General features: G+C 56.5%; 7 protein-coding genes across 7 annotated transcripts; 2 read left to right on the forward strand and 5 right to left on the reverse strand.

The window, feature by feature from the left end:
• Nucleotides 1–3103: 3103 nt before the first annotated feature.
• Nucleotides 3104–5621, forward strand: LY79DRAFT_668243 (disintegrin; the record flags this gene model as incomplete). Its single annotated transcript, XM_060563493.1, has 2 exons — nucleotides 3104–3170; nucleotides 3232–5621. 2 exons carry the CDS (start codon nucleotides 3104–3106, stop codon nucleotides 5619–5621), a joined length of 2457 nt encoding a protein of 818 aa, XP_060416115.1.
• A 373-nt stretch (nucleotides 5622–5994) lies between these two features.
• Nucleotides 5995–7294, reverse strand: LY79DRAFT_657992 (uncharacterized protein). Its single transcript, XM_060562717.1, has 2 exons — nucleotides 6586–7294; nucleotides 5995–6476 (listed from the first exon to the last, which is right to left on the reverse strand). Exons 1-2 carry the CDS (start codon nucleotides 6982–6984, stop codon nucleotides 6333–6335), a joined length of 543 nt encoding a protein of 180 aa, XP_060416116.1. The 5' UTR covers nucleotides 6985–7294; the 3' UTR covers nucleotides 5995–6332.
• A 1278-nt stretch (nucleotides 7295–8572) lies between these two features.
• On the reverse strand, nucleotides 8573–11609 carry LY79DRAFT_668245 (lish protein; the record flags this gene model as incomplete). The annotated part of the gene is made up of 7 exons (XM_060563494.1): nucleotides 8573–8599; nucleotides 8648–9088; nucleotides 9146–10405; nucleotides 10564–10724; nucleotides 10811–10827; nucleotides 11017–11171; nucleotides 11571–11609. The coding sequence occupies 7 exons, from the start codon at nucleotides 11607–11609 to the stop codon at nucleotides 8573–8575; spliced, it is 2100 nt and encodes a 699-aa protein (XP_060416117.1).
• On the reverse strand, nucleotides 11545–12430 carry LY79DRAFT_547847 (uncharacterized protein). Its single transcript, XM_060557360.1, has one exon. It carries the CDS (start codon nucleotides 12052–12054, stop codon nucleotides 11725–11727), a length of 330 nt encoding a protein of 109 aa, XP_060416118.1. The 5' UTR covers nucleotides 12055–12430; the 3' UTR covers nucleotides 11545–11724.
• Nucleotides 12431–15906: 3476 nt separating this feature from the next.
• LY79DRAFT_511816 (eukaryotic integral membrane protein) lies at nucleotides 15907–17068 on the forward strand (the record flags this gene model as incomplete). Its single annotated transcript, XM_060554306.1, has 2 exons — nucleotides 15907–16283; nucleotides 16345–17068. 2 exons carry the CDS (start codon nucleotides 15907–15909, stop codon nucleotides 17066–17068), a joined length of 1101 nt encoding a protein of 366 aa, XP_060416119.1.
• Nucleotides 17069–18722: 1654 nt separating this feature from the next.
• LY79DRAFT_116649 (uncharacterized protein) lies at nucleotides 18723–19464 on the reverse strand. Its single transcript, XM_060550742.1, has one exon. It carries the CDS (start codon nucleotides 19306–19308, stop codon nucleotides 18856–18858), a length of 453 nt encoding a protein of 150 aa, XP_060416120.1. The 5' UTR covers nucleotides 19309–19464; the 3' UTR covers nucleotides 18723–18855.
• A 1200-nt stretch (nucleotides 19465–20664) lies between these two features.
• On the reverse strand, nucleotides 20665–21154 carry LY79DRAFT_547857 (uncharacterized protein). The gene has a single exon (XM_060557361.1). The coding sequence runs from the start codon at nucleotides 21138–21140 to the stop codon at nucleotides 20670–20672; it is 471 nt and encodes a 156-aa protein (XP_060416121.1). The 5' UTR covers nucleotides 21141–21154; the 3' UTR covers nucleotides 20665–20669.
• Between the last annotated feature and the right edge of the window lie 1735 nt (nucleotides 21155–22889).

Here is a 22889-nt window from a genome sequence, read left to right on the forward strand (position 1 = left end):
TAGAGGGAGTCGTGATGTTGACAGCGGGGTTTCGGGGAACTCATTGACCGCGAGTCAGAAGCGGATAACCGAGGACGTGATGCTCATATATGCCTTGAGATCTTTTGGCTGGAATTGCTTCCGACAAGGCCGATGGCCATATTGAACAATGCGCCTACCTGTCAACGTGACTGTAGTCCACTCGAACCCGGCATCTGCGCCCAAGTATTCCGTCTCCGGACCCCTCATTGACCCATTAATCGTGTCATCTGTAGTGGAATCTTATAGTCGCGGGCCGAAGGTCGCGTGGGCATTTCCCCCTCGCGAGCGCTTGCCCTCGAGGGAAGTGGGAAACGACGTTCAGATGAATACGATCCCCGGATTGGGATGGTGGGGTAGCTAATTCAGGCAAGGTCCCCTGGCCGACGACCTAGCCACTTGGCATTTAAGATTTGCGGCAGTCGTAGTGCCGTGAGCGTTCGGAAGCAGTTTGATACTCACGCGGGGGGTTGGGACCCTGAGGGGCAGAATGACTAGGAAGAGGGGAGGGAAAGACCCCGGAGGCCTCGATCGTACACGCTTCTTCGCTGAGGCTCTCGAGTTGAGTTTGCCGGTTATTCAGCGACATGAACAAATCCCACCGCTAGTTTGTTGGTTGACCCGTGGTGGTGTGGTACATTGCATGCAAAGCCACCCGAATGATGGGGTTGGACGCGCAATCCCCGTGGATCAAGTCATTTGCTGGCTTGCGCAGGGTTCGACACGACCAGTCCGCGCTTGCATGTTTGCATGGCCCCGGGCTGACGGTATCGGACGTAGAACCAGATCTCAAACCCGACGGCTATGGAAGCGAGGAAGGACCGTGGTTGGCCAGGTCTGTCTGTCTAATGTTTCCTTTTACGAGCTGACACGATGGGGATGATTGGTTCGTTCGATGCCGGCGAAGGGGTGAACATTGAGTTTTCCTGACCCATCATCCATCCCCGTCGTCCCCTTTTCACTGGAAGTCTCTCAGAACCTAGGTCTGATTCTTTGGCAGGGACCATTGAACTGAGACGCCGACTTGAGATGGTGTCTGCCAGTTACTTGACGGCAATGTTCCAAATGCGGCACAACACGCAAAAAACGAGATGTTGTACCTATTCGTGGAAGAGAGGCCCGGCGAGTCTTACAAGGTAGACTGGTGGCATCAAACGAATAGGTTGAGTTTAGCGGCGGCGGCGGCGGCGACCTTGTAAGTCGATCCCCGTCAGAGGAGTTTGAGCCAAGCCCACTCAGCTGTTCCGAAGAGGCCGCCCCGGTTTTCTAGCAAGAGGGAGAGGTAACCTCACAATAAGCTTACCTGCTCTTCGAAGACGCGCAAAACAAACACCGGGCTCGGGCAGTTTGTTCTGTTCGTAGGGCAGCGGTTATGGATGGACGCCCATGAGGCACCTCGAAGCGGTCGAGGACCCACAGCTCTGTACCTAGGTAGTGTAGGCACCTGACCAGCGTGCCGTGGGCGCTCTGAAACTCAAACACCAAAGGCCGGCGAGGAGGCGCCTGTCCAGACAAAGGAGCAGCGACGGGGACTAGGCCAAGCGTTTGGGACCAGGAGGAAAATGTAGGTGGCCTGTCCATATCGGTCGTCGCTAAGAATAGCAGACGATTATTGGCAGGGATTAGGGATTGGCGTGGCGTGCTAAAGCCTAAGGGAATCTCAACCCTGTGTGCAGGGCTGCTGACATGCTGCTTAGAACAGTGCCTACGTGCCTCAAACCTTCTCAACATCACCCAGCCCCCAGCTTTCTTCCGAGGTTGCCCTCTCCCAGCGCCTCTGAGCATGCACCCCTTCGCGTTGGTGCAGCCGCGGATAGTTGTGTGAAGCGCATCGAGAAGATCTGGATTGATTCGGCCAGAGAGTGTGTGTGTTTCTCATACGGTACGTTTGAACGAGTTTGTTTTCACGAATAAATCATTGCCCTTACGTATCGGTCTGCGCCATGAGATGAACTATCCACCATGGCCGGCTGTCACTGGCTAGTGTTCTGCACTGCCTACCTATTTACGTCTCCCTCTTTCTCTTTCTGTCTTCCCGTACACTCTCCTTGCCACTAACAGTCAGACCAAGGGAAGGATTACGAGAGTAGGAACGAGCGAGCGGACACGGGCAGGCGAAAGCCCGGCGTAGCGCTTGCGCGGCGTTAGTGCTGGTTAACTGGTGACAATCGATCGGGTCGCAAAAGTCGGCTGGCTTTTCAGCAACCAAGAATGAAACAGGGACGTACAGTCCGAAAACCCTTCAGACCCCCTAGGCAAAGCTCCCTCGTGTATCCGTGTTTTGTACGGAGTACCATGCGCACATAACTATACTATGCGCACTATTAGTACCTGACTACACTTGCACGGCATACGGCCGAGGTTCCTACCGGGCTGCTGAACAGGTGGGCCGTTCAGCCATGCTTTTCTGCGGGTAATGGTTGCTGAGCAGGGTGTGTGCAGGGTACCGGGCAGCGGTTGATTAAGGGTGTCCCAGCATACCTACCTACCTAAGGGAAGAATACTTCGGTATTGGCATTGCCATGCCGCGTCGCCGAGTAGCAGCAGGCCAAGAGTTACCAAGCTCGCCGAGCCCGCCTCTGGAATCCACAGTAACTCGAGCGCTCCAATACAGTTGGCCCACACCCCCGTACCAAGATGTGGTGTTGCGCAATCTACTCGTTTCGCTGCCAGTAGGCACGCCTAGCACCCAACACCGCCCCCCCTAATGTCGTCGTCCACTTTGGCACTTGTACCTCCCGCATCAACCAGAACGGGCACCAACTCCCGGACTTTCCACCTTCTTTCCCGTTCACTACCGCCACCACCGCTTGGCCATTCGTTCATTCTTGTTCTTACCCTACGACTTCTTCTCCCTTCTAATCCGCACTTGATTTCGTCGTCTATTGTTCATTCATTTTGTTTTTTTTTTGGGTTTGCAAGAAAACACTTGAAGTCTCCAACCTACCTAGGTACAGATAGCACTCCGCTGGCTCACTACCACCAAACGCAATACCCCCCTATTTGCAGCGCCTACGCCACACCGCAAAACTGAGAGAGGCCTCCACGAGCCTCACCCCGTTTGCGGGTGTTTTTGCCATACACGATGGTTTCCTTAAGGAAACTAGCCGCTGCCTTTGCCGGCCTCGCGGTGCTTTCACAAGAAGCGCTAGGTAAAACCCCCCCCTTCCGCGAGAGACAGCAAAGAGAGGCTTCGGAATTAATGCCATGCAGCACACTCGACGCAGCGCAACCCGTTGAAGTACGTGACTATCCTCCAAGATGCCGTCTTCCACTCTCCTTCACAACATTGCCACGCCTTGTCGCACTTCGACCTCACTTTCGCGCTGCATGATAAGCAGCAGGAAATCCGCCTGGCGCTGGAGCCGAACCATGACATCCTTCACGACACCCTGCAAGTCAACTATATGGGCAGCGATGGCAAGGTCCATACGACGGAGACGGTCGACAGGTCGGAACACCGCGTCTTCAAAGGAAAGGCGTTTGTACGGCCCGAGGGACGACCCGACGACTGGAGGCACGCTGGATGGGCTCGAATCACGGTACACCGAGACGGCGCTGACCCCATTTTCGAGGGTGCTTTCCGGATTGACGACGACCATCACCGCATCCAGACCGGTGCCAACTACCATGCCCGTAAGCACCGCGAGGACCCCGACGCCCCCAGCAGGCAGCATCCCAACGAGTACATGGTCGTGTGGAGGGACTCGGACATAATCGAACATTGGACCGATAGAGAGGATCTGAAGAAGAAGCGTGACATTTTCGGCCGGTCTTCCTGTAACTCGGACAGCTTGGACTTCAACGCCGACTACAACGTCTTTGACGCACAGGATCCTAATCCCCTGCCGGCCGTGTCATCAAACTCTCTTTTCGGACGTTCCATTTTTGGCAGGCAGGCGGTCGATGGTAGCACCGGTAACAACGGTGCTGGTGTCAACCTCATCTCCACCATCGGACAAACCAACGGCTGCCCGACGACGCGCAAGATCGCATTACTGGGCGTCGCCACTGACTGCACCTATACGGCCTCTTTCAACTCCTCGCAGGCTGTCAGACAGAACATCATCGATGTGATCAATGCCGCGTCCCAGGTGTACGAGAGCACGTTCAACATTTCTCTCGGAATCCAGAACCTGACGATCAGCGACGCCAACTGCCCCGGACAGGCCAGTTCGAATGCGCCCTGGAATGTTGCCTGCAGCAACAGCGTCACCATCACGGACAGGCTGAACCTGTTTTCGGCATGGCGTGGCAAGTCGGACGATACCAACGCCTTCTGGACGCTGATGAGCACCTGCGGTACCGACTCTGCCGTCGGTCTCGCCTGGCTGGGACAAGCCTGTATCGATGGAGCTCAGACGGGTAACCAAAATAACAACGAGACCGTTGCCTCGGCAAACGTCGTGATCCAGACGCCGAGTGAATGGCAGGTCGCCGCTCATGAAATCGGCCACACATTTGGCGCAGTGCATGACTGCATGGAAACAACATGCAGCAACGGCGACTCCAACATGCAACGATGCTGTCCTCTGAGCTCCAGCACCTGCGACGCTGGTGGCAACTTCATTATGAACCCTTCGACCGGCACCGGCATCCGCAACTTCTCACCCTGCAGTATTGGCAATATCTGCAATGGCCTTCTGCGTGGCCAGGTTAAGTCGACTTGTCTGGCGAACAACCGCGGCGTCAATACTATCACCGGAAGTCAATGTGGTAACGGCATCGTTGAGGCCGGTGAGGATTGCGACTGTGGTGGCACTGCAGGCTGCGGGAGCAACAGGTGCTGCAACCCTACGACATGCAAGTTCACCCAGGGTTCCGTATGCGACCCATCAAACGAGGACTGCTGCAACGGGCAGTGTCAATTTGCTTCGAACGGTACTGTTTGCCGCCAGAGCACTGGCTCTTGCGACCCCGAGGAGACTTGCAGTGGCGCGTCGCCTACCTGCCCTCCAGACGTGCACAAGCCGGACGGGGACTCGTGTGGGAACTCGGGCGAGGGCCTCACGTGCGCCTCCGGCCAGTGCACTTCTCGCGACCAGCAGTGCTTGACTGCCTGGGGCTCCCGTACCAACTCGAGCTCGGTCACTTCTTGCAATAGTGGTAGCTCGGACTGTATGATCTCCTGCAACGTTCCCAGCATTAGCAGTAGCGCTTGTGTAACGATGAACCAAAACTTCCTTGACGGAACATCGTGCACGGGAGGCGGCAAGTGTTCCAACGGTCAGTGCCAGGGCGCCAATGCCGGCAGCGAAATATTGGACTGGATTCGGAACAACAAGAACATCTTCATCCCTGTTGTCATTGTCGCCGGCCTCCTTGTCCTCATCGTCTTGTTCAGCTGTATTTGCGGAGCGTGTCGGAGGAGCAGGAGCCGGGCCCGGGCCAAACGTCTCCGGACGGTCCCGATGCCGCCGCCAATGTCACACAACGGCGGATGGAATGGTTACGCGGGTGCTTGGAGCAATCCAAACGTTCCTCCGCCACCGCCGGCCGCCACCCGTCCAGGTGGCCCCATGCCTTACCAGGGCGGTTACCAAGACGGGTACCAGAATGGCGGCTGGGGACTTTACAGGACTCAGAGCGCTAGATACGCTTGAGAGGCGATCTGGATGGCTCAAGAGAATAGCGGTACGTTGGATAGACCGGACCCATTGCATTACTCGGAGTTGGTGGTTTTGTTTTTTATCATACTTTCGTCTCCCAAAAGCCCTCACCCGGGTTGGGACGGCTGGACGCGGTCCTACAGTTGCACATAGTTTACATGCACGCTTAGCACTACGGCGGCCTACCTCACTGAGCACGGCCATCATTATTCCATGTAATTATTATGATGACTGCGGTCGAGCACCTTGCGAGATACCTACTTCTAGAGACGGCCGAGAGGAACATATAGCTTAGGTCAGCTGGCTGATCCGGTGCGGATGCCAGCGAGACCATCATTCACAAATCCCTTTCGTAGTGTAATACCATTTTCCTGTTGATTGAAGCAATTCCCTTGTAGCGGCTAGACCTAACAAAGCTCATAAACGCCGATGAATCCATGTGACTGATGACCCCTTGACCTCGTTTCTCATTATTGTTCCCTGACCAAAAAGCACAATCTCGGAAGCGACCGCCGTCCCGGCGAGTAAGACGGTGAACAGAGCCGTTCCAAGTACAAGAACGGTTGTCATCGACTTGCCTGCCTTTTCATAAATCGAAACCCCCCCCCCTCCTCAGTTTCCACTAAGCCGTTCACCACCGTCCCCTGAACACAGGATGAGCTGATCTTGGAAGGGGACACCCCTCAGGACCACGTCACCCGCCAGTCAGTGCCGACCCATGCGCTCGCCACCGGCGCTCCTCCGGCGCGGGTCCCGCCGCGAGGAAGACGCGGTCTTACGGGGGTCGGCGGGCTCCTGGTCGAAGCCGCACAGTATGCGGGTGAAGTAGAGGCGGGTGCCGGGGATGCTCTGCGTTGTTCGTCAGCAAGACATGTGTGAGACGAGCAGGGTGGCTGCCCCGCCATCCAAGTACATAGCGCGTCATGAGGACGGATGATAAGAGGGGGTGGTTACTCACGTCTCCGCGACTACACGCGTACATGGCAAGCCTCTCCGGATCCTCGAGCACCGAGACGGCCCAGAGCTTGCGCCTCCTGACCTCATGCGAGTCGCCGTCGCCGACGCCTCCTCCCGTCGCGGCCCCCCCGTGGGCGTGCCCGTGTCCCGGGCCCAGGTGTCCTAGCGAGCCGACGCCGCGGGAGGGCGAGTCCACACCGTCGAACTCGAGGTCCGAGTCTGAGGGGCTGTCGTGCGGGGAGTACGGGTCCTTGCCGCGGGCCTGGCGGTCGCGCATGGCGGGCGTGAAGGACGGCGGGGCGGGCGTGCCGGCCGCGGCGGGTCGCGCGGCGGAAGAGGAGGACGAGTGCTGAGGGGAGGGGAAGTAGGGGCGCTGGGGGGTGTAGTAGGAGGCTGACATTTTCGGCGACCACGCGGTGCGAGGGCGGCGGAACGGGGGTGTCTGGAGGAGTGGTTGGTTGTGAGGTTGAGATGAAGGAGAAATGGCGTTTTGAGGTTAGCGGTGACGCGCGGGACAGCTGTTGCTTTGCGCTGCCCGTTTCCCTGCGTCAGAACTTTCGAGAGTGCCAGCTGACAAGTTCGTGAAATCTGGAGAGCTCCCTGTTCGCTCGAGTCGCGGAACAATACCGTTGATCTCTGGCTTGCCCCCTGCTGTGTCGGTCGTATCGAAGCTGGACAATGGTATTATTGATATGCGCACGGATGGAAATGTCACAGTCGGTGGTTCAGTTTGACGTGGGGGGGCAGTCGACATAAGGAAGTGGGGCGGGACGTTGTGTGTGGTATCCTCGGACCCGGTGCGGGGGGCGGGGGGGGAGGGTTCGGTTTGTTTGCGAGCACCTTTGTGTCACCACGAATTCCCGTGGCAGATCCCTTTGAGGGAGATCATATAAAGGTTGGAGGAAGCAGCCAAGATGCTACTGTGCTGTTTTCTTCAAGCCGCCCTCTGGATTGATCCGTTTGGGGCCCAGAGCCGTAAAAACGTCATCACTGCGGTTCCCTGGAAAGTAACTCTCGAGATAGACCGGTTAACTACCAGCTTGGAGTTCTCCTTTCAAGGCACCAAAGGCGCTCAGATTCAAGGTCAGGAAGGATGGAAACCTTTCTTCTGCCCGTTTCTTCTCCATAGCACATCACTCAATTGCCTATTCTCTTCAAAACAGTCAGTCACGCTGCTGAATTAGGTTCAAGACCACAGCGAAGCCGATAGGCCACCGATTTCCCTCCTCTCTGCATCCCTCCAAATGCACGAGCACTGGACTGGGCAAAACGGGAAAGCTGAAAGAGGAAAACCTGCAAAACTCGTGAGAAGCACCGTCCCTTACAAGCATGATTAGCAGACTGCTTCGACACCACAAATGTTCTTTCGCTGTACCCCTAGCCACAGCCGATTTCTCACTCCTGGAAGTATCAATCAAGAGACGTAAAGTCGTAACCCGCTTTTTTTTTCCAAATCGGTTGGTATATACAGGTATATTGTACAACGCGCTGCCCCTGCCAGTGCCAATGTATCCCTCTCCCGCTCCCGAACACGAAACCCATCCAGTTGAAAAAACAAATAGCGAAAAGCATTCGATCGAATAGAAGAAGAGGAAAGCGACTGGATCATCTACTGCGGCGGAACCTAAACCAACGCTGACTCCAGTCCTTCTTTCCAGAAGCTCAGTTGTGAGATGACGACAATATGCGTATGCAAGGTGGCAGCCGGCTCCTCCCCGAATCCCGTCTGTAAGGATCTTATGGTACCCCCCGTAAACAATAACGTCGCGACGCCGGAAACTGCAGATGATTTTTTGATTGATAAATGTGCGGCACGGGTTGTTCCGTGTGGTTGGCCTCGTGTGGCGAACGTGCAAAGACGTCTGCCTCAAAAATGCTGACTGTGTGTATATGTGTCAGTAGACCGGGGATATCTACTTTCTAACATCCCATTGAGTGTTTCGAGCGATACGTTCCGAGTGTACAGAACACTCTATGCCGAGTGCCGTCTATCTGCGGAAGTTGATGACAGCCAACTGCGCTGGGTTAGAACTGATATACAATGACATCCAAGGCTGACTTACCCTGCTGTTGGCCCCATAAGCGAGTCTTTGTCCATCAGCGTCCCAGCACAAGCAGTGCTCATCCTCCTCCTCCGGCTCCGAGCTGGCCTTGGGGCTAAGCCAGCCAGGGTGTGGTGCTCTGCTCCAGCTGGCCCTCGGCATTGTATGTTCCCCCACTTTCCAGATGAGAATACGACCAGCCGTGGCTCCGGCGATGAAGGCGCCGTCAGGGGTGAATGCGATGGAGACGATGGGTGATTCCATAGTCAAGATAGATTTGGCTTTCCCTGGCTCCGGGTCCTTGGCATTTGATATGATGATGGCGCAATCATCGCCTCCCGTTGCGATTAACCGCTCGTCTTCTGGCACGTTAGAGTCCTCTGGAAGAGGTTGCCACTGCACGGCAGTGATAGCACCAGAATGGGCCGTTATTGACAGGCGCTGACCATTCTCATCCCAGAGCTAAAAGGAAAGGTTGAGTCAGCCGAACTCTCAGCACAGGCGTGTCGGGATACATACATCCAGGATACCCTTGTCACTCGCGGTGGCGGCAAGTTTCGAGCGCCAGTCATAGACAACCTGGGTGAAGGTGTCGTCTTCTCGGCTCTCGAGCTTCTTGTTCGGCACGATTGATGTCTCGGTGCACTGCAGGGACAGCATCACGTCCCCGCCGGTCAAGAGGAATTCGGTTTCGCTGGTCCACGCGGCGTCCAGTGGCCAATTGAGTAAGTCGTGGTTCGGCAGGAAATATGACAGCGTGTTGGAGGTTAGGGAGTGGTAGACAGTGACGAGGGCGCCAGCGTTTCCGTTGACGTTGCTGTTGTCGGGTGCAATAGCCAGAAGCGCTGCATCGCTCGGGCTCCAACGGAGCTTGATGACGGGGGGGTCCGAAACATCAAACTTATCGATATGCGAACCGTCCTTTGCCCAGATATGAACAGACGCCTTGTCGCCATGCTCAGTCGCGATGGCGATGGCCGTTCCCCCCCAGTTCCAGGCGAGCTGGCCTACCGTGGCCGTCTTGGGTGTCTCGTCGTCGATGAGACTGTGAAACGGGCGATGGACCCCATGCACGTGACCGTCGGGCTCGGACGCTGGAGCGGGCGTCATTGTGCTTGACCGTGAGATGGTCCAAATGCGGGCTAGCGCATCGGTTCCAGCAGCCGCCAAGATGGATGGGTCCTTGGGGTTCCACTCGCAGCGCAACAAGATGGGTGCGTTTTCGCCGTTGGCTGGCGAGGGCGAAGTTCCGGGGCCGCCTGCACCTGCACTTGCAGTAGCAGTCGCAGTCGCAGTCGTCGAGTCGCTGCCGTCTTGGACGTTGGTGGTGGTGCTGTTGCTGTCATCGGGCATTAATCGCAAAAAAGTGGTTTCGGTAGCGAGTTCCTCGACTTTGTCGACCTGCGTGCCCTGCTCGGGACCATCTGTTCTCGGGGTAGGCGTCGGAGCTTGTTCGCCCTCAAGGGGCGACGGATAGGCGTGGTTGTTGTCACCGTGGCTATCTAGCTCCATGGGGTCAGTGGCTGCATCCGCCCCGTTTGTGCTTTCGTAGCCATTGCTGAGCCTGGGCCGCTTGCTGGGTGAGCCGCCATTCACCATGTGCTGCTGTGGCCGGCTGTCAAATTGGCGTTTCCGAGTGTTTTCGACCTCCATCTCTGTGTCGTCCACCTCGCCATCAGCATCCTCGTCCTCCTCGACTTTGTGAGGCGGTTGAGCGATCAATGGCCCAAACAACCCCACCTGCAGTGCTTCGGCCGCAGCCGCAGCACCTGGGGGCACCTGCACGCGCAACGAGAAAAAGTGTCAGTTTGCCGAACTTCGCACACACACACTCACTCACCCACCCAATCGTCGCCGACTGCTTCGGCTGCTCACGACGCCGAGGGGAGGGTGGATGAGAAACAAAGCAGCCATGGATGGGGGTTGAATCGACTTACCGATTTCTTCGCGTGCTCTCTCTCGAGGGCATGATAACAGAGGCCCTTATTGATGATGGATACTAATGCGTGACTCTTGACGTGATTTGCGAATTCAAAATGGCGATGAGGTTGCTGAATGTGCCATTCCTTCTGGAATTTGGCTGCGGTTTCTCGATAGTCTGCAACCGTCAGTGAGAAGGAGGGAAAAAAAAGACATGGCCCACCACCAGCTGCCGCTGGCGGTACCCAGACAGTCATCACGTACTGCCTTCCAAAAGATACCTGTGGACCGGATCAACGTTAGCAATGCCGAGAGACAGGGAGAAGAGGTGAGAGAGAGGCCGTCCCGCTCTCGTGTGTCGGATCACGAGAAGGACAAAGGCGCAGGGCGCAAGGTGAGTGAGTGAGGCGCGCGATTGTGCGTGTGAAGGTGCGGCGGATGCGGGTGAGACGCGAAAAGGGTGAACTCACCTCCAGACGAGAAAGTTGACTCTGTCCGAGTCGAGGTACTCCTTGGTGACCATGCCGATGCCGCGAAGTGCCGCTGTGGGCGGCGTGATCGAGATCAGTTCGTTACGGGGGACTTGGTCGTGGGCTCGACGGCCAGGCGTTCGCGATCGAGTCTCCTGAGGGCGTCGTCGAGGGCGAGGGTGAGGCGGTTTTGCGGTCGCCGTTTCGAGATGAGAGGAAAGATTGAAGATTGAGGAAGCCCGCAAGAGTGGATGAAATGGAAGGATGGGCGAATCTGAATCTGGCGGTACGTAGGCAATGTACCTTGTTTAGGCGAGACCAGGCGTGAGGTGTGGCGCTAGCGCCAGCAGCCCAGTTCGATCCAATAGCGGACACTGACTGGACTAGCGACTAAGGTAGGGGACTACCAGAGACTGACCGGGGGGGAGAGGAAGAAGAGGAAGAAGAGAGACAGCACTGCTGCGACAGGAACATGACGGGATCGGCACACACGCACGCCTCTTCTCGCTCTTTGCACGTCTTGCTCTACATTATCCTCCGCATTGCACTCTTACGCTGAACTCGGGTGTGCGTAGGGAGCTAATGGTGGCCATGGCACTGACATTTGCAGAATCGGCCAAATCACCTCCCACAGCCGGTACAACCCTTGAGTACGAAGTACCTGTTTCCCTTCTTCTCCATCGTCGTCTCCACTTGAGGTAGGTACCCTTACGTTCGGCCTTCCTCAGCCTCCTGCTTCGGTGCAGCAACATGGCGATGCAGTTGCAACGCGCACACGCACGCGCGCGCGCACACACACAACGTCGCACACGTCGCCCACCTCTTCACTCTCTTTTTCCGCACACCCACACACACACGCACACACACACAAGTCGCTGTTGGATGAGGAGCAACAGGGAACTCGTCAGAGGGAAGGGGGGAGGGACCATCTTGATGCCCCTGGATCCCGGTCGAGGCCTCTAGAGCCCAAGGGAATACCAGTAATGAACGAACGAGCGCAGGCAGCATCAGCCAGACACGGATCTTGGAGACTTCCATGAACCGGGACGGGGGCGGGTGTGGAGCCGGACCCAAGTCCCAAGTGCATGATCCAAGGAACTTAGCCTTCAGCGTTGCCTTTGGGGCAGCCGTTCCTCGAAGTGCTCCCGGGCCAGTCAACCAGTACGTAGTAGTAGCGATTAACGGTAGTGTAGCGTTGGATCAAAGCCGACAGGGAGACGTGACGAGAGAGCAGGCAGGCAGGCAGTCGATTATTCTTTCAATGTTCGTTGTTTGGGGAGCGGAGTGATCTTGATCATCATCCCTTCCGCCTTTGGCTGCATCTCTGGGCAGAAAAAAGTCGACTGGCTACTACTGTGTCATTTTTTGCCTAATTTTCTTGTCACCATTGTCTTGGTTGGCGTCAGGGGGATTGGGATGCACTGTGCCCGTGCATGGGCAAGAAGGTAGGAAAAGGGTTCGAGAAAACGATAATTCTCTGCTAATCCCGTGCCATCCACATCCATTAAGCAAATCTGTTGTTGTGACCCACCGATTGGAGTGTTTGGGGCTGCTACTCAAAATACCAGGACGAGAAGACAGGGTCGCCCCTTGCGCTTGCTTCGTCTGTAGTGAGCCAAGTACCTTGCCCGTGACCCGTGTGGCATATTGAACGTGGAAAACCTCGAGGTAGGTACATTGCCTGGGCTGCCCCGGGGGGGTGGACGGGAATAATGCGTCGCTACGCTTCTCGCTAGCCTTCTCCGCGCTGTGGTGTAATGCGAGCGCGGCAGGGGGTTCTACCGAACACACAAGTCCAGTCCGGACAGCATCCTACGCAGTGCGGTCATCCTTGACAACGATCGCATCTTTACGTCTCTTCCGCTTGGGAACGACAGCCTCTCGCGCCTGACCACCTCGAACCGGGTCTAGGTAAACCATGTCTTGGTGCATGTAGGCATCGACGTATTGATGGCTCGACCCGCATAACAACATCAGAACGAAAAAAAAGTAAAAGAAGAAGAAAAAAAATTCGATCGTTTCAGGGGTCCAGAACAAGCAAGACACCGTGGGAGAGGGTCGAGGGGCTCGTCCTGGCAGCCGGACAGCTGGGCTGGCAACGTTGAACTCTGAACGGAGCAAGGTAGGCACGTACAATCAGGAGTACCTACCAATTCGTACCTAGGTAGGTGGGTAGGTGTGCACTTAGGTACACTACATCGAGAAGCACCGGAGCTCGAAACCCTCCTTACGTAAGGTGGGCTCCCCAGTCTCGTAGAACAACTGGGAAAGTCCGATAGCTTCAATATCTGCTATTCAAACTTTCAACTCTGGCTCTACCGCACATGATGTCTTCCTCGTGCATCTACACCAATGGAATTCAATCTCTGTGTTATCATTTGGTGGCCTGCCCCGTGCTGCGACACCCCCCTTGTGTCTTCGATGATGTCGGTTTTTCGTCCCCACTTATTCATTGGGGGACCAGGAGGGGGGGAAGAGGGAGGGAGGAGAGAAGCCAGAGACAGTCTCAGTCCCAAGACTTGACTCTTGGAGCTCTACGGAGTAACCCACCCCCAGTAGCAACCAGCAAAAACCAAACTGCACCATCGAAGCAGGGAGCACACGCGGAAGCAACCCCGCAGTGCCAGGCTCTGGAGACTCGAGAGAGCAGACGAGACAAGCGCCAACCAGCGTCGGCACCAGCACCGGGCCACGCATGCCTGTCTGGTGCACTAGTGCAGTGTCCTGACGTCTACCCCCAACCATCTTGTGTGATTGCAGCACGACCTTGCTTCCATGCCCAAATCGACGGTACGTCAATTTTTCCACTGACTTTGGCCCCATGCGGCCACCGCCTTGGAGGCTAATGCCAAGAGAGGGCCGCGCCTCTCTCGGGGCTGCCACCCGCGCAGATGGTCAGCGGTTTGTTTTCCAATTCTTACCCGTCGTGTACGTACCTCGAAACCTTGATTGGCAACTCGACAAGGTAGGTACGGGGTCAAGTGGGGTATACAGTGCAGTACGAGTACATCCAGTTTGGGAAGCCCAACGTCGGAGTCGAGGGGGAGACGGCCTGCCGCTGCAGGACGGCTACCGGAAGTAATTCCATCGAAAGGGGGCAAAGCCATCATCGTCGTCGTCCTCGTCGTCCTTGTCGACTCGAGGCCTCTCGACCTTCCTGCTCGCTCCCTTGTTCTCACCCTCCCGTCTCCTCGCGAGTTTACCTCTCGTGTACGGCCTACGGATAGGGTACGTGGCATTGCACATCCGGGGGCCTTCCCTTCCCTGGCGGGAACTGCTGATTGCGAGGCGCCTGTGGGTGTGAACTAGGATGTGATGGCTGCATGGCCTTCGATCTTTAATAGCTCCGGGGGCATCTTCAGGCCCCCCCTGCCACCGCCTCTCTGTGGCCACTCATCGCTGGTCAGTCACGCCGGCACATCAGTCGAATGGGACCTCGTTTTGTGGTCAAACGTCCTCCCGTCAGCGTTGGCCAACGTTTTGGCGTTCGGAAACGCCCCCCTGGGAGTGGCAGGACGCCTACACACAGAGACCACCCACGGGTGGCATCCTGGCAGCACAGACTCGGTTGATTATGGCGCTGTCGCTCGTGCTCCGCTCGTGCTGATGCCAATGGTCATGCTCATACTGCTTCTCTGATCCGAGACCGTCTAATCAATGGCGACGTGCATCCCAACGCAATGCCGCCGCAAGGTCTGGGGTATCTGGATGGAGAGGGCTGGGGTTCCTCGACCCTCAGCCACCAGCTGCAGAATGGCGAGTTGACAGCCGTTGCACCGGAGACACCTGACCGATTGGGTTGTGGGATTCCTTCAAAATGATAGTATTTCCCTGTTACTTGATGATGCCACGGCGAAGTGTCTCCTCCCCAGCCAACCTAGTCAGGCAACGAGCGATCTGGCACTTTTTCTGGTGGTCTTAGGGCGAGCCGTCCGAGGATTCGCGGCACCGTCCGAAGACATCCAGGGGCCTTGCTCCCGAGTCAGTTTTCCCGTCAGGCCACTCTCACCCTCAATCGCGCTGTTACCGTTATCGAAGCTCTCATTAAATTACGTCGCGGGGAGCGTGTCTTGTTACCTATTGCGGCATTCCTCTCGAACTCGTCGTCATGGTCTACAGATTTTGACCAAGCCAAAGCAAAACAAACATTCTTCCTGCGGAGGTGGTAGCTGTGGAAAAAGGTGGACGAGCGGCTCCTGGCTGTGGTCAGCACGGCCGGGCTGGGCTGGCACGTTCAACCGAAAGAGTGTGCGCTGGGAGCCCTGCATGGATGGAACCCCGTTTCGACCGCATCGAAGACCTGTCGGATCCACCAGTGGAACACTCCTACACCCCCTCCCAGCCCATCATCCATCGATCTGTGGATGATTGAAAAACTACCGTGCCTGTTTGTGCTCCTTGTGCTCTTTGTGCGTTGCTGCTACTGCTGCTACTACAGCTGCCGTTCGCCTCTGACTTAACCAAAGGTCGAGCTGCCAAGGGAAGACCTGCGTTGTCGGAAGGACCCGTTTGCCACCAATGCTTGTCTTGCCAAAAGAGGCATCGTCGCATCGAGAAACGAGAAAGTTTGGAGAACGTGGCTTAAGGATACGTACCACAGCTAGGGAAGCCCGTGTCAGGCTTCAGTAGACCGCGGGCCCCAATCAATCCCGTCTGCAATGGCCTGTGCGCTAAGCTTCATAACTTCAGCCCCAGAGTGGACTAGCTTGTCTCCATGCTTCGGTACGACTATAATCCGAGATCCAGAGACCCACTGAAACGCTGCCATTCACTCCCTCTTGGATGAGGCTCCAGGAGATAGCAAGGGCAGAAAAAGCGAGCTGGTGCCGTCACGATTACACCCTAGATGACCTGTTGTTGTCCACCGCCCTGACCGGAAGCTGTCTCAACATGCCGCCTCGAATCAACATCCCGCCGGTAACCCGGGTCCTTCTGGCTGTGCTCGTTGTGCAGTCGTTTCTGAGCGCTGCGATCCGCTATCGCCAATGGAGCGCGACGTCCGAGATCGTGATACCCTACTTGACACTCATCCCTCAGCTCTCTCTTATTTACCCGTGGACTTTTCTGACATCCACGCTCGTCGAGAACAACATATTTACGCTTGGAATTGCCTGCGTCACCATCTATCAGGGGGGCAGATATCTAGAGAGAGCTTGGTCGTCGGCAGAGCTGGCTAAGTTCGTTGCCATCACTGCTCTGATCCCAAACACCTTGACCTTTGCTCTCATGATCATATTCTTTACCTTGACAAGAAATGAGCGGTGGACGTAAGTTGGACGGATCTGGTGTTGCTGCTGAGTCTTGGTAAACTAACCAAGTTCCCAACAGACTGTCCGTCATTGGTGGCTCGATCCCGATGCAAATCTCCTTCCTCGTTGCATTCAGCCAGCTCGTCCCGGCACACACCGTCACTCTGTTCCGCGGCATCCTGTCCCTTCGAGTCCCGAGATTTCCTCTGCTATACCTCGGCATCGTTTTTGTCCTGTCTTTGACGCCGCTTCTGACGACCGCATCCTTCTCCCTTGCTGTGAGCGGTTTCCTCACGAGCTGGACCTACCTCCGCTTCTACAAGACCGTCTTCCCCGACCTCGACTCCTCTCAGCCGACGTCTCTCCGCGGAGACGCCAGCGAGACCTTTGCGTTTGCCGAGTTCTTCCCCGCGCCGGTGAAGCCGTTCGTGGCTACGGTCTCGGCCCAGATTTTCGAGGTGCTGGTTGCCATGCGCTTATGCACCCCGTTCTCAGATAACGGTCCGGCTGGACGAGGCAATAACTACATCCAAAGAAGCGCCCCCGGCGGCGCGAGGGCTGAGGCGGAGCGCAGAAGAGCGCTGGCACTCAAGACGCTAGACCAGCGACTGCAGGCAGCTACGGCTGGCAACGCGGCGACCCGGTCCCCGTCACAACCGCCGGCGCAGCAGCCCACGGGTCCGACGGTGCATACGCAGCCGCAGCCCAACACGCAAACGGCCATGACCACCCAGCCGACGGCGATGCTAGGGGAGACCAACTACCACCCTGAGCAGGACTCGAGCGAGAAGTCTGTATCGTGAGGAGGGTAGTCGTATTTCGAATTGGACATAATGGCTCTTTGCTTTTTTCCCCTTCTGGTCTATGGGCCGGGTGGGCGATTGGTCAACCGTCAGCTAACAACAAATGGAAAACGGCCGAGGATGTATTCTTTATGCGTTGAGTCAAGGGGGATCAGTTCCCCCTATTAATCCCGGGGTTGGTTTTGTCTGGCATCGGCGTCTACAGATGGATACCTTCGATGCGCGCGGGGGAGAAACAGGGATGTGACGCGATACGAACAGCGAGATGGGATTGTAACAGCGCAGCCGACTATGGAGGTGTGTTATGGAGGTGTATTATGTATGGTTCACCCAAAGGATGGGTTTTCGGGACGATGCAAGCCTAGAAAAATAATGTTTCTCCGTGTTCCCATAGAGGGTGTCAGATCATAAGACGTCTGCGTCATGTGTATACCTCGCGATCAACCTCAATCTGGGCTCGTTGCTCCAGCCGTATCCCAAACGAGTCCGCTTATTCCTCTCCCTTCAACGTACTTCTACACTGTAAGCGCCTGTTGTCTTTCTTTACGGTAGTCCATTCCCGTTGTCGGGCCCTTACTTCTCCTCCCCCTCCCCTTCCTCCTTCTCCCAACTGATAGACGCCATCGGCCCGTGGGGTGACGGGTGCCGGTGCCGGTGCGGTGCGGTATGGTGTGGTCGGAGCCCCACGTTCCTGGTCGCTTCCGCCGACAAGCTGACCATCAAGAAAGTGGCGGAACATCATGTGCGCCAATTTTTTGTGTACAGAAAACCCCAACAAGCCGTGCTGCCCGGCTCTTTCTCCCGCGCCGAAGCGCTGACAGCTGAGACTAGCGCTCGCGACCGATTTGGACTTGGCTTCTGAGATCCAAGGGCCCCGTCAGCCGGGGGCGCGGAGCATGGTGGTGTATGACGCATGCCACTGCCGACAACGGTCGTTGTCGTCAAGGTCTCATGTAAACAAGGCCTGCGATCGGATCACAAAAGGCCGGACGAAAGCGGCGTTTGCATCGCCAAACCACCGAGACGCTTCACGACGTCGGCCTGGGCCCTGGGGGGGGTGGGGGGGGTACTGCTCCCACTCCACTCCACTTCTTTTCACCATTGCCGCCGCCGCCGCTTGGCTTGCTTAGCAAGCACCCGGCCGGGAACTAACCACTACCCAGCATCACTAGGCCCAGAAGCCTAGGCGGGCACTGAAATAACCATGGCGCCCGTCAAATCTGTTTATACTTATGCTGCCTCGAAACCTTTCCGGACCGTGCTCCGCCCGGTTTGGCGGCCAGACCTGCGGGAGCGCGTCCCCGTCGGGGAGGAGGGAGGGAAAGACGCGAAGAGTGCCGCAGCTGTTTCCCGCCCGTGTCCCCCACCCCCCGCCCCTTTTTTCTTTTCCCTTTCCGACTCTTCCTTTTGTGCTTCCATCTCGTCTATCCGCCTGCCCGTTCGCTCCAAAACTGGTCCGTGGCCCACGTTCCTCAGTGCATGCCAATGCATCACGGCCCTCTTCCCCTTTCTCCCCCGACATTCGGAAAGTAGTTTAACCCAAAGTTGAGATCATACAAGCAGGTCACGAGGGGGGTTGAGCGCTCCAGCGCTCGGTTTTCCGGACTCCTGCATGCAGAATCGCGGTGTCGTTGTTCCGGGGGGCCGTCGAGGGACGCGGTCTTGGGTCCCCCCCAAGAATGGAATGATATGAAGACCCATTCCTCGCCCGCTCTCTCTCTCTGTCTCTCTCTCTCCCTACCTCCCTCAAGACCTGTCTCGCCCCAACCGTTCAAGCAAGATGCGGTTTAGAGTTGCGGGAGATGGGAACCGAGCAACGCTTGAGCCGCATCGATCCCTCGTGATCCATGCGTGTCAGCGGAACTCTGAGAGGGTGCAGAAAAGGGAGAAGGGGGAAGGGGAAGGGGGGAAAAAAGAAGAAGTGGAAGGAAAAAGAAAAGAAAGAAAAAGAAAAAAAAAACCTTACCGCCCAACGGGCCACCGCAGGAACTACCCGACGTAACGTGTATTGCGTTGGAGCGAGAGGCAGACAAAAAGAGACGGCGTGGGCCGCGTGGTGCCGTGTCCTGGGTCGGTTTTGAAGTCTTTGGATTGAACAGCGCACGGGTTTCCGCATCAAATCTGCACGACGAGACGAAAGGGACTGAGGAGCGCGCGAGTGAGAAAAAAAAAAGATAAAAAGTTTGACTTTTCTGGCGTAGGTCTGCGCCAGAGCGCGTCATCGACAGATCGAGTGTCATGTTTCGAACGAGGGAGCTTATCGAGCCAGAGAGATACCTAGCTAGGATACTCACTCGTCCCCTTTTTTCTTTTCCTCCCTCCCTCTCGCTTGGCAACGACCCATCGCTCCCCCCCTTCCCCGTCTCCTCTTCGGATATGTCTCATCTCACCTTAAGCTCTACGGTGATGGGAGTCTAATCCGAGAGCTTCCGTCGAAGAAACGCGGAGCGGCTTACGAAGCCGGGGATGAGGGGGCCTAGGATATGTCTAAACGCCCACACCCGCGCGCTCTAGTGTATGAATGCCATCATGTCTGAATCACTGACGGACTGATGCCTTGCGAGAGTCGTCATGATGGGCCATGGTTGTCGACATGGGTGCAGAGCTTGTTGTTCTGCAACGTCTGGTGGAGGGGGACGGAAACTCTGCGAACTTGGACACAAAACCTCGGGGCGCCTCACCACTTGCATGACACAGCTGTGGGGGAGCACATGGTCGGGGATTCCCTGGTCATCTGGTGTTTCTTCCGCCCTTTATTTGACTTTTATCCTCTTGGTGCGTTCCCCCCAATCCCAACGTCTTGCGTCTCTCTTGGCTGTAACGGGAGTCAACCCGCAATGGATGTCTCCAATTAATATAGCCTGAGTGGTGCGTGCACTCTCGTGAGAGAGTATTGACACAGCGGGTTGCGTATGCCCGGTGTAATTTAGTCTCACGAGTCGCTGCCGCGTCTGGCGCTGACTACCTGACTGGACACACAATGTCACAAAGCTGTAATCGGCCAGAAAGAGTAGAACAGTCGATGTCTTGGCAAGGTGATCACAACACTTCATAGATTTATAAACTCACACTCGCATGCCTTTCTATCCTTTCTTTTACGCGCAGCTCCCTCGTTGAACCGCTGACCGGGAAAGTAAGATCAGACGCCCAGATTTCGGGGCCTGGAATCTTGGGCCAATACGAAGCCTGTCGACGGCATCCGCCGATCTAAGGGTACGTATCTATCGCGTGCGGCGTGCTCTAGGCGAGAGTGGGGAAAGGCTTGCTTTTCACCCTTGGTCCAGAGAGGTAAAGTAAAGGACAATGAAGAAGAGTAAATTGGAGGGAGAAGGTTTCTTCCGATGTGGGTTGGCCGGCCGGGCCAATCACCGCGAAAACGTGCTTTGCTGCCGGGGTGATTCTCAAGGTTTTGAGGCGAGAGGGGATGACGAGGTGAGGGCGAGAGCCCCACATTCAGCACGCCTTTCTCAGTAGCTACCTATTATGTAGGTGTTGCCGTCAAGCTTGGGTTTCTGGGCCGATGATTCGGCGATACGGTGATGTGCTAATGTAGTGTTTGAAAGGGGGTTGGGTTGGAGCCGCCGAGCATATCCACAGGAGATCAAAGCCCTGAGAGGACTGAAAGGGACGGAAAGACACTGGCGGACAGGGCTTGGCTTGGCTTGGCTTGGCTTTCGAGGCCCGGTTGCTTCTGTCGATGATGCACTTGGCTTTTGGATGAGTCGGCGTCCCCGTGGCGCGTGCGGCCCTGGGCGTCTGTGGCTCGTGTGGTTGCCGAGATTTGGGAGGTGTGGCATCCCGTTCGGAGCGCTCTGTCTGGGCCGCCGGCTGGCTTGGGCTGGGCTGCATCATCTGTCTCACATTTTTGATTGATTCCCATGTTCCACAACCCTCGCAGGAATGTGCGCCCGCGCAGCTGTGGCGGCCCCCCCTCTCCGAGCGAAGCCGTCGACAAGCAGAAGCGTAAACATGCGACATAGTGTACAGCCAGAAGCAAGCTGCCCCCCAGCAGCAGCAGCAGCAGCAACAGTCGCCTGCAGTGCTGGGGCCGTGGCGGCGGTGCTGGCTGCATATGGCAAACCGCCCTGCATTGGCGACTCTTGAGCCTTCTCGCATTCCTTTGGCCAGACCCAGACGCCAAGTCCAGATCATCGTGGCAGCGGTGTCGTGCCACGGGATGGTGTGGCGGTGGTGGGATGCGGGACGCGGGTGTTTGAGATGCCCGCGCTTCGCGCCCAGCGATTCGATCTGCACGCATCCTTGCGAGTGGCTTCCTTTTTTTGTCGTGAATTGGCTCCCGGGAGACAAGAGAGAAGGAGTGTTGGGACGGGGTGATGGAGAAAGTCTGGCCCGGCTGTTGCGACAAACAGGTTGGTCCGTACGATATCGTGACTGGGAAGGCCAGTCCAGTGTGCTGCGTAGTCGGCACGCAAGATGGGACGGTTTGCGATAGAGGGGGCCATGGCTGTCGGGGATAGGCTCGTCATTTTGGAGACAAGCTCACGTGTAGGGTTGCCGACAAGACCGAGTCCCAGTCCTGGTTAGTTAGGGTGGCAGTCTCGGCCGTTTACCTTCACCGCATAATGGGGCCCGAGGAGCGTTAGACTTACGTACATGATGGGGGCCACCGTCGCCGGAGTGCGACACTAGCCTTTTTCTTGGGTAGGCTCGGGATATTAACCACGTCCATTGTCAGCTGTCTGCGTTCAAGTAGCGAGGAAATAAGGGGAGGCAAAATCCTCGCGGTCAAAATATCAGCAATGTTTTGGGCGACATGGGCGTCTAGCTGTTGCAACACGCACCGGAGAATCTCGGGCGGTTCTATTGTTGTTGGCCAGGGTCTCACGATGGTCGACTTAGGGATTCGGGGGAGACAGGGAGAAGTGCTGCTAAGAGCGGCTGCGAGCCAATGCACCAACCAGATCAGCATGGTAGCAAAGCAGACATGGAATGCTTAATCGCATATGAGGCATCATTGCATCCAGTTTCCCCGCCGGTGGCCGCTTTTTTGTCAGCTTCTTGGTAGAGGCCATCGTCGTCTGCGTCAGAAGCATTAGTTGCGATTGTGACGAGCTGACGGCGACGATAGCTGCCGACAATGCTTGTCTCGATTTCCTGCAGGCTTCTCATTAGTGTCTGTGTCTCTCCAGCCCAAATGCCAGGTCTCGTCGCGATCCGTACAAATAGACAAACAGAATTTCGTTTCCAGCGCGCCTTAGCTAGGCCGGCAAGAATAAAAGGGGGGCCAGGGTTTCGGCCGGGGGGGGGGGGAGGGGGAGGGGGGGCTACCGCTCGTACATGTCGGGAAGGGTAAGAGAAAGAAGGAGAGGAGAAGAAACATGCCGCATGCCGTTGCCATTCGACCCCAAGAGAAGGCTCTCCCAGTCCCACAGACTCCCTGAGTGCCACACCACGGCGAACGCCAAGGAGTCAGATCAGTCTCCGCGGACGACAGAAGAAGCAGCGTGAAAGGGTGGGTAACCTTGGTACTCAGGTTTCGTGCAAGTACACCACACCACATATATGGCACGGAGTACATATCAATACACATATAAGCATGACAGGGGCCTTTTTCTTCGTTCCCCTACCTAGGTACGTATCTTGGCACGTAGTTAGATACCCGCCGCTCATGGTTGTGTACATACTAGTGTAGGTAGGTAGTACAGAAATGTTCGGCGACGTAGAGTAAGAGCCGTGCACTCCTCTGACCTTATTGCCTCACCTCAATTCTTCGCGTGAAGGCATCACATCACACCTACCTCTTGTACTGACGCTCTCCCCCCCCAAGGCCGAATACAGGTACATTTCTCAACCAGCCATC

The sequence above is a fragment of the Colletotrichum navitas genome (assembly GCF_030913465.1).
Source record: "Colletotrichum navitas strain CBS 125086 chromosome Unknown LY79scaffold_17, whole genome shotgun sequence".
NCBI classification, from domain to species: Eukaryota; Fungi; Ascomycota; class Sordariomycetes; order Glomerellales; family Glomerellaceae; genus Colletotrichum; species Colletotrichum navitas.

What these genes read in the sequence shown, in the direction of transcription:
- LY79DRAFT_657992 (XM_060562717.1), bottom strand. Translation starts at nt 6,984, where the DNA reads ATGTCAGCCTCCTACTACACCCCCCAGCGCCCCTACTTCCCCTCCCCT. An exon ending in ACGCGTGTAGTCGCGGAGAC is followed by an intron (nt 6,477 to 6,585) that starts GTGAGTAACCAC and finishes CGAACAACGCAG; the next exon opens with AGCATCCCCGGCACCCGCCT.
- LY79DRAFT_116649 (XM_060550742.1), bottom strand. Translation starts at nt 19,308, where the DNA reads ATGACACTCGATCTGTCGATGACGCGCTCTGGCGCAGACCTACGCCAG.
- LY79DRAFT_547857 (XM_060557361.1), bottom strand. Translation starts at nt 21,140, where the DNA reads ATGCAGCCAGCACCGCCGCCACGGCCCCAGCACTGCAGGCGACTGTTG.
- LY79DRAFT_547847 (XM_060557360.1), bottom strand. Translation starts at nt 12,054, where the DNA reads ATGGAAGTCTCCAAGATCCGTGTCTGGCTGATGCTGCCTGCGCTCGTT.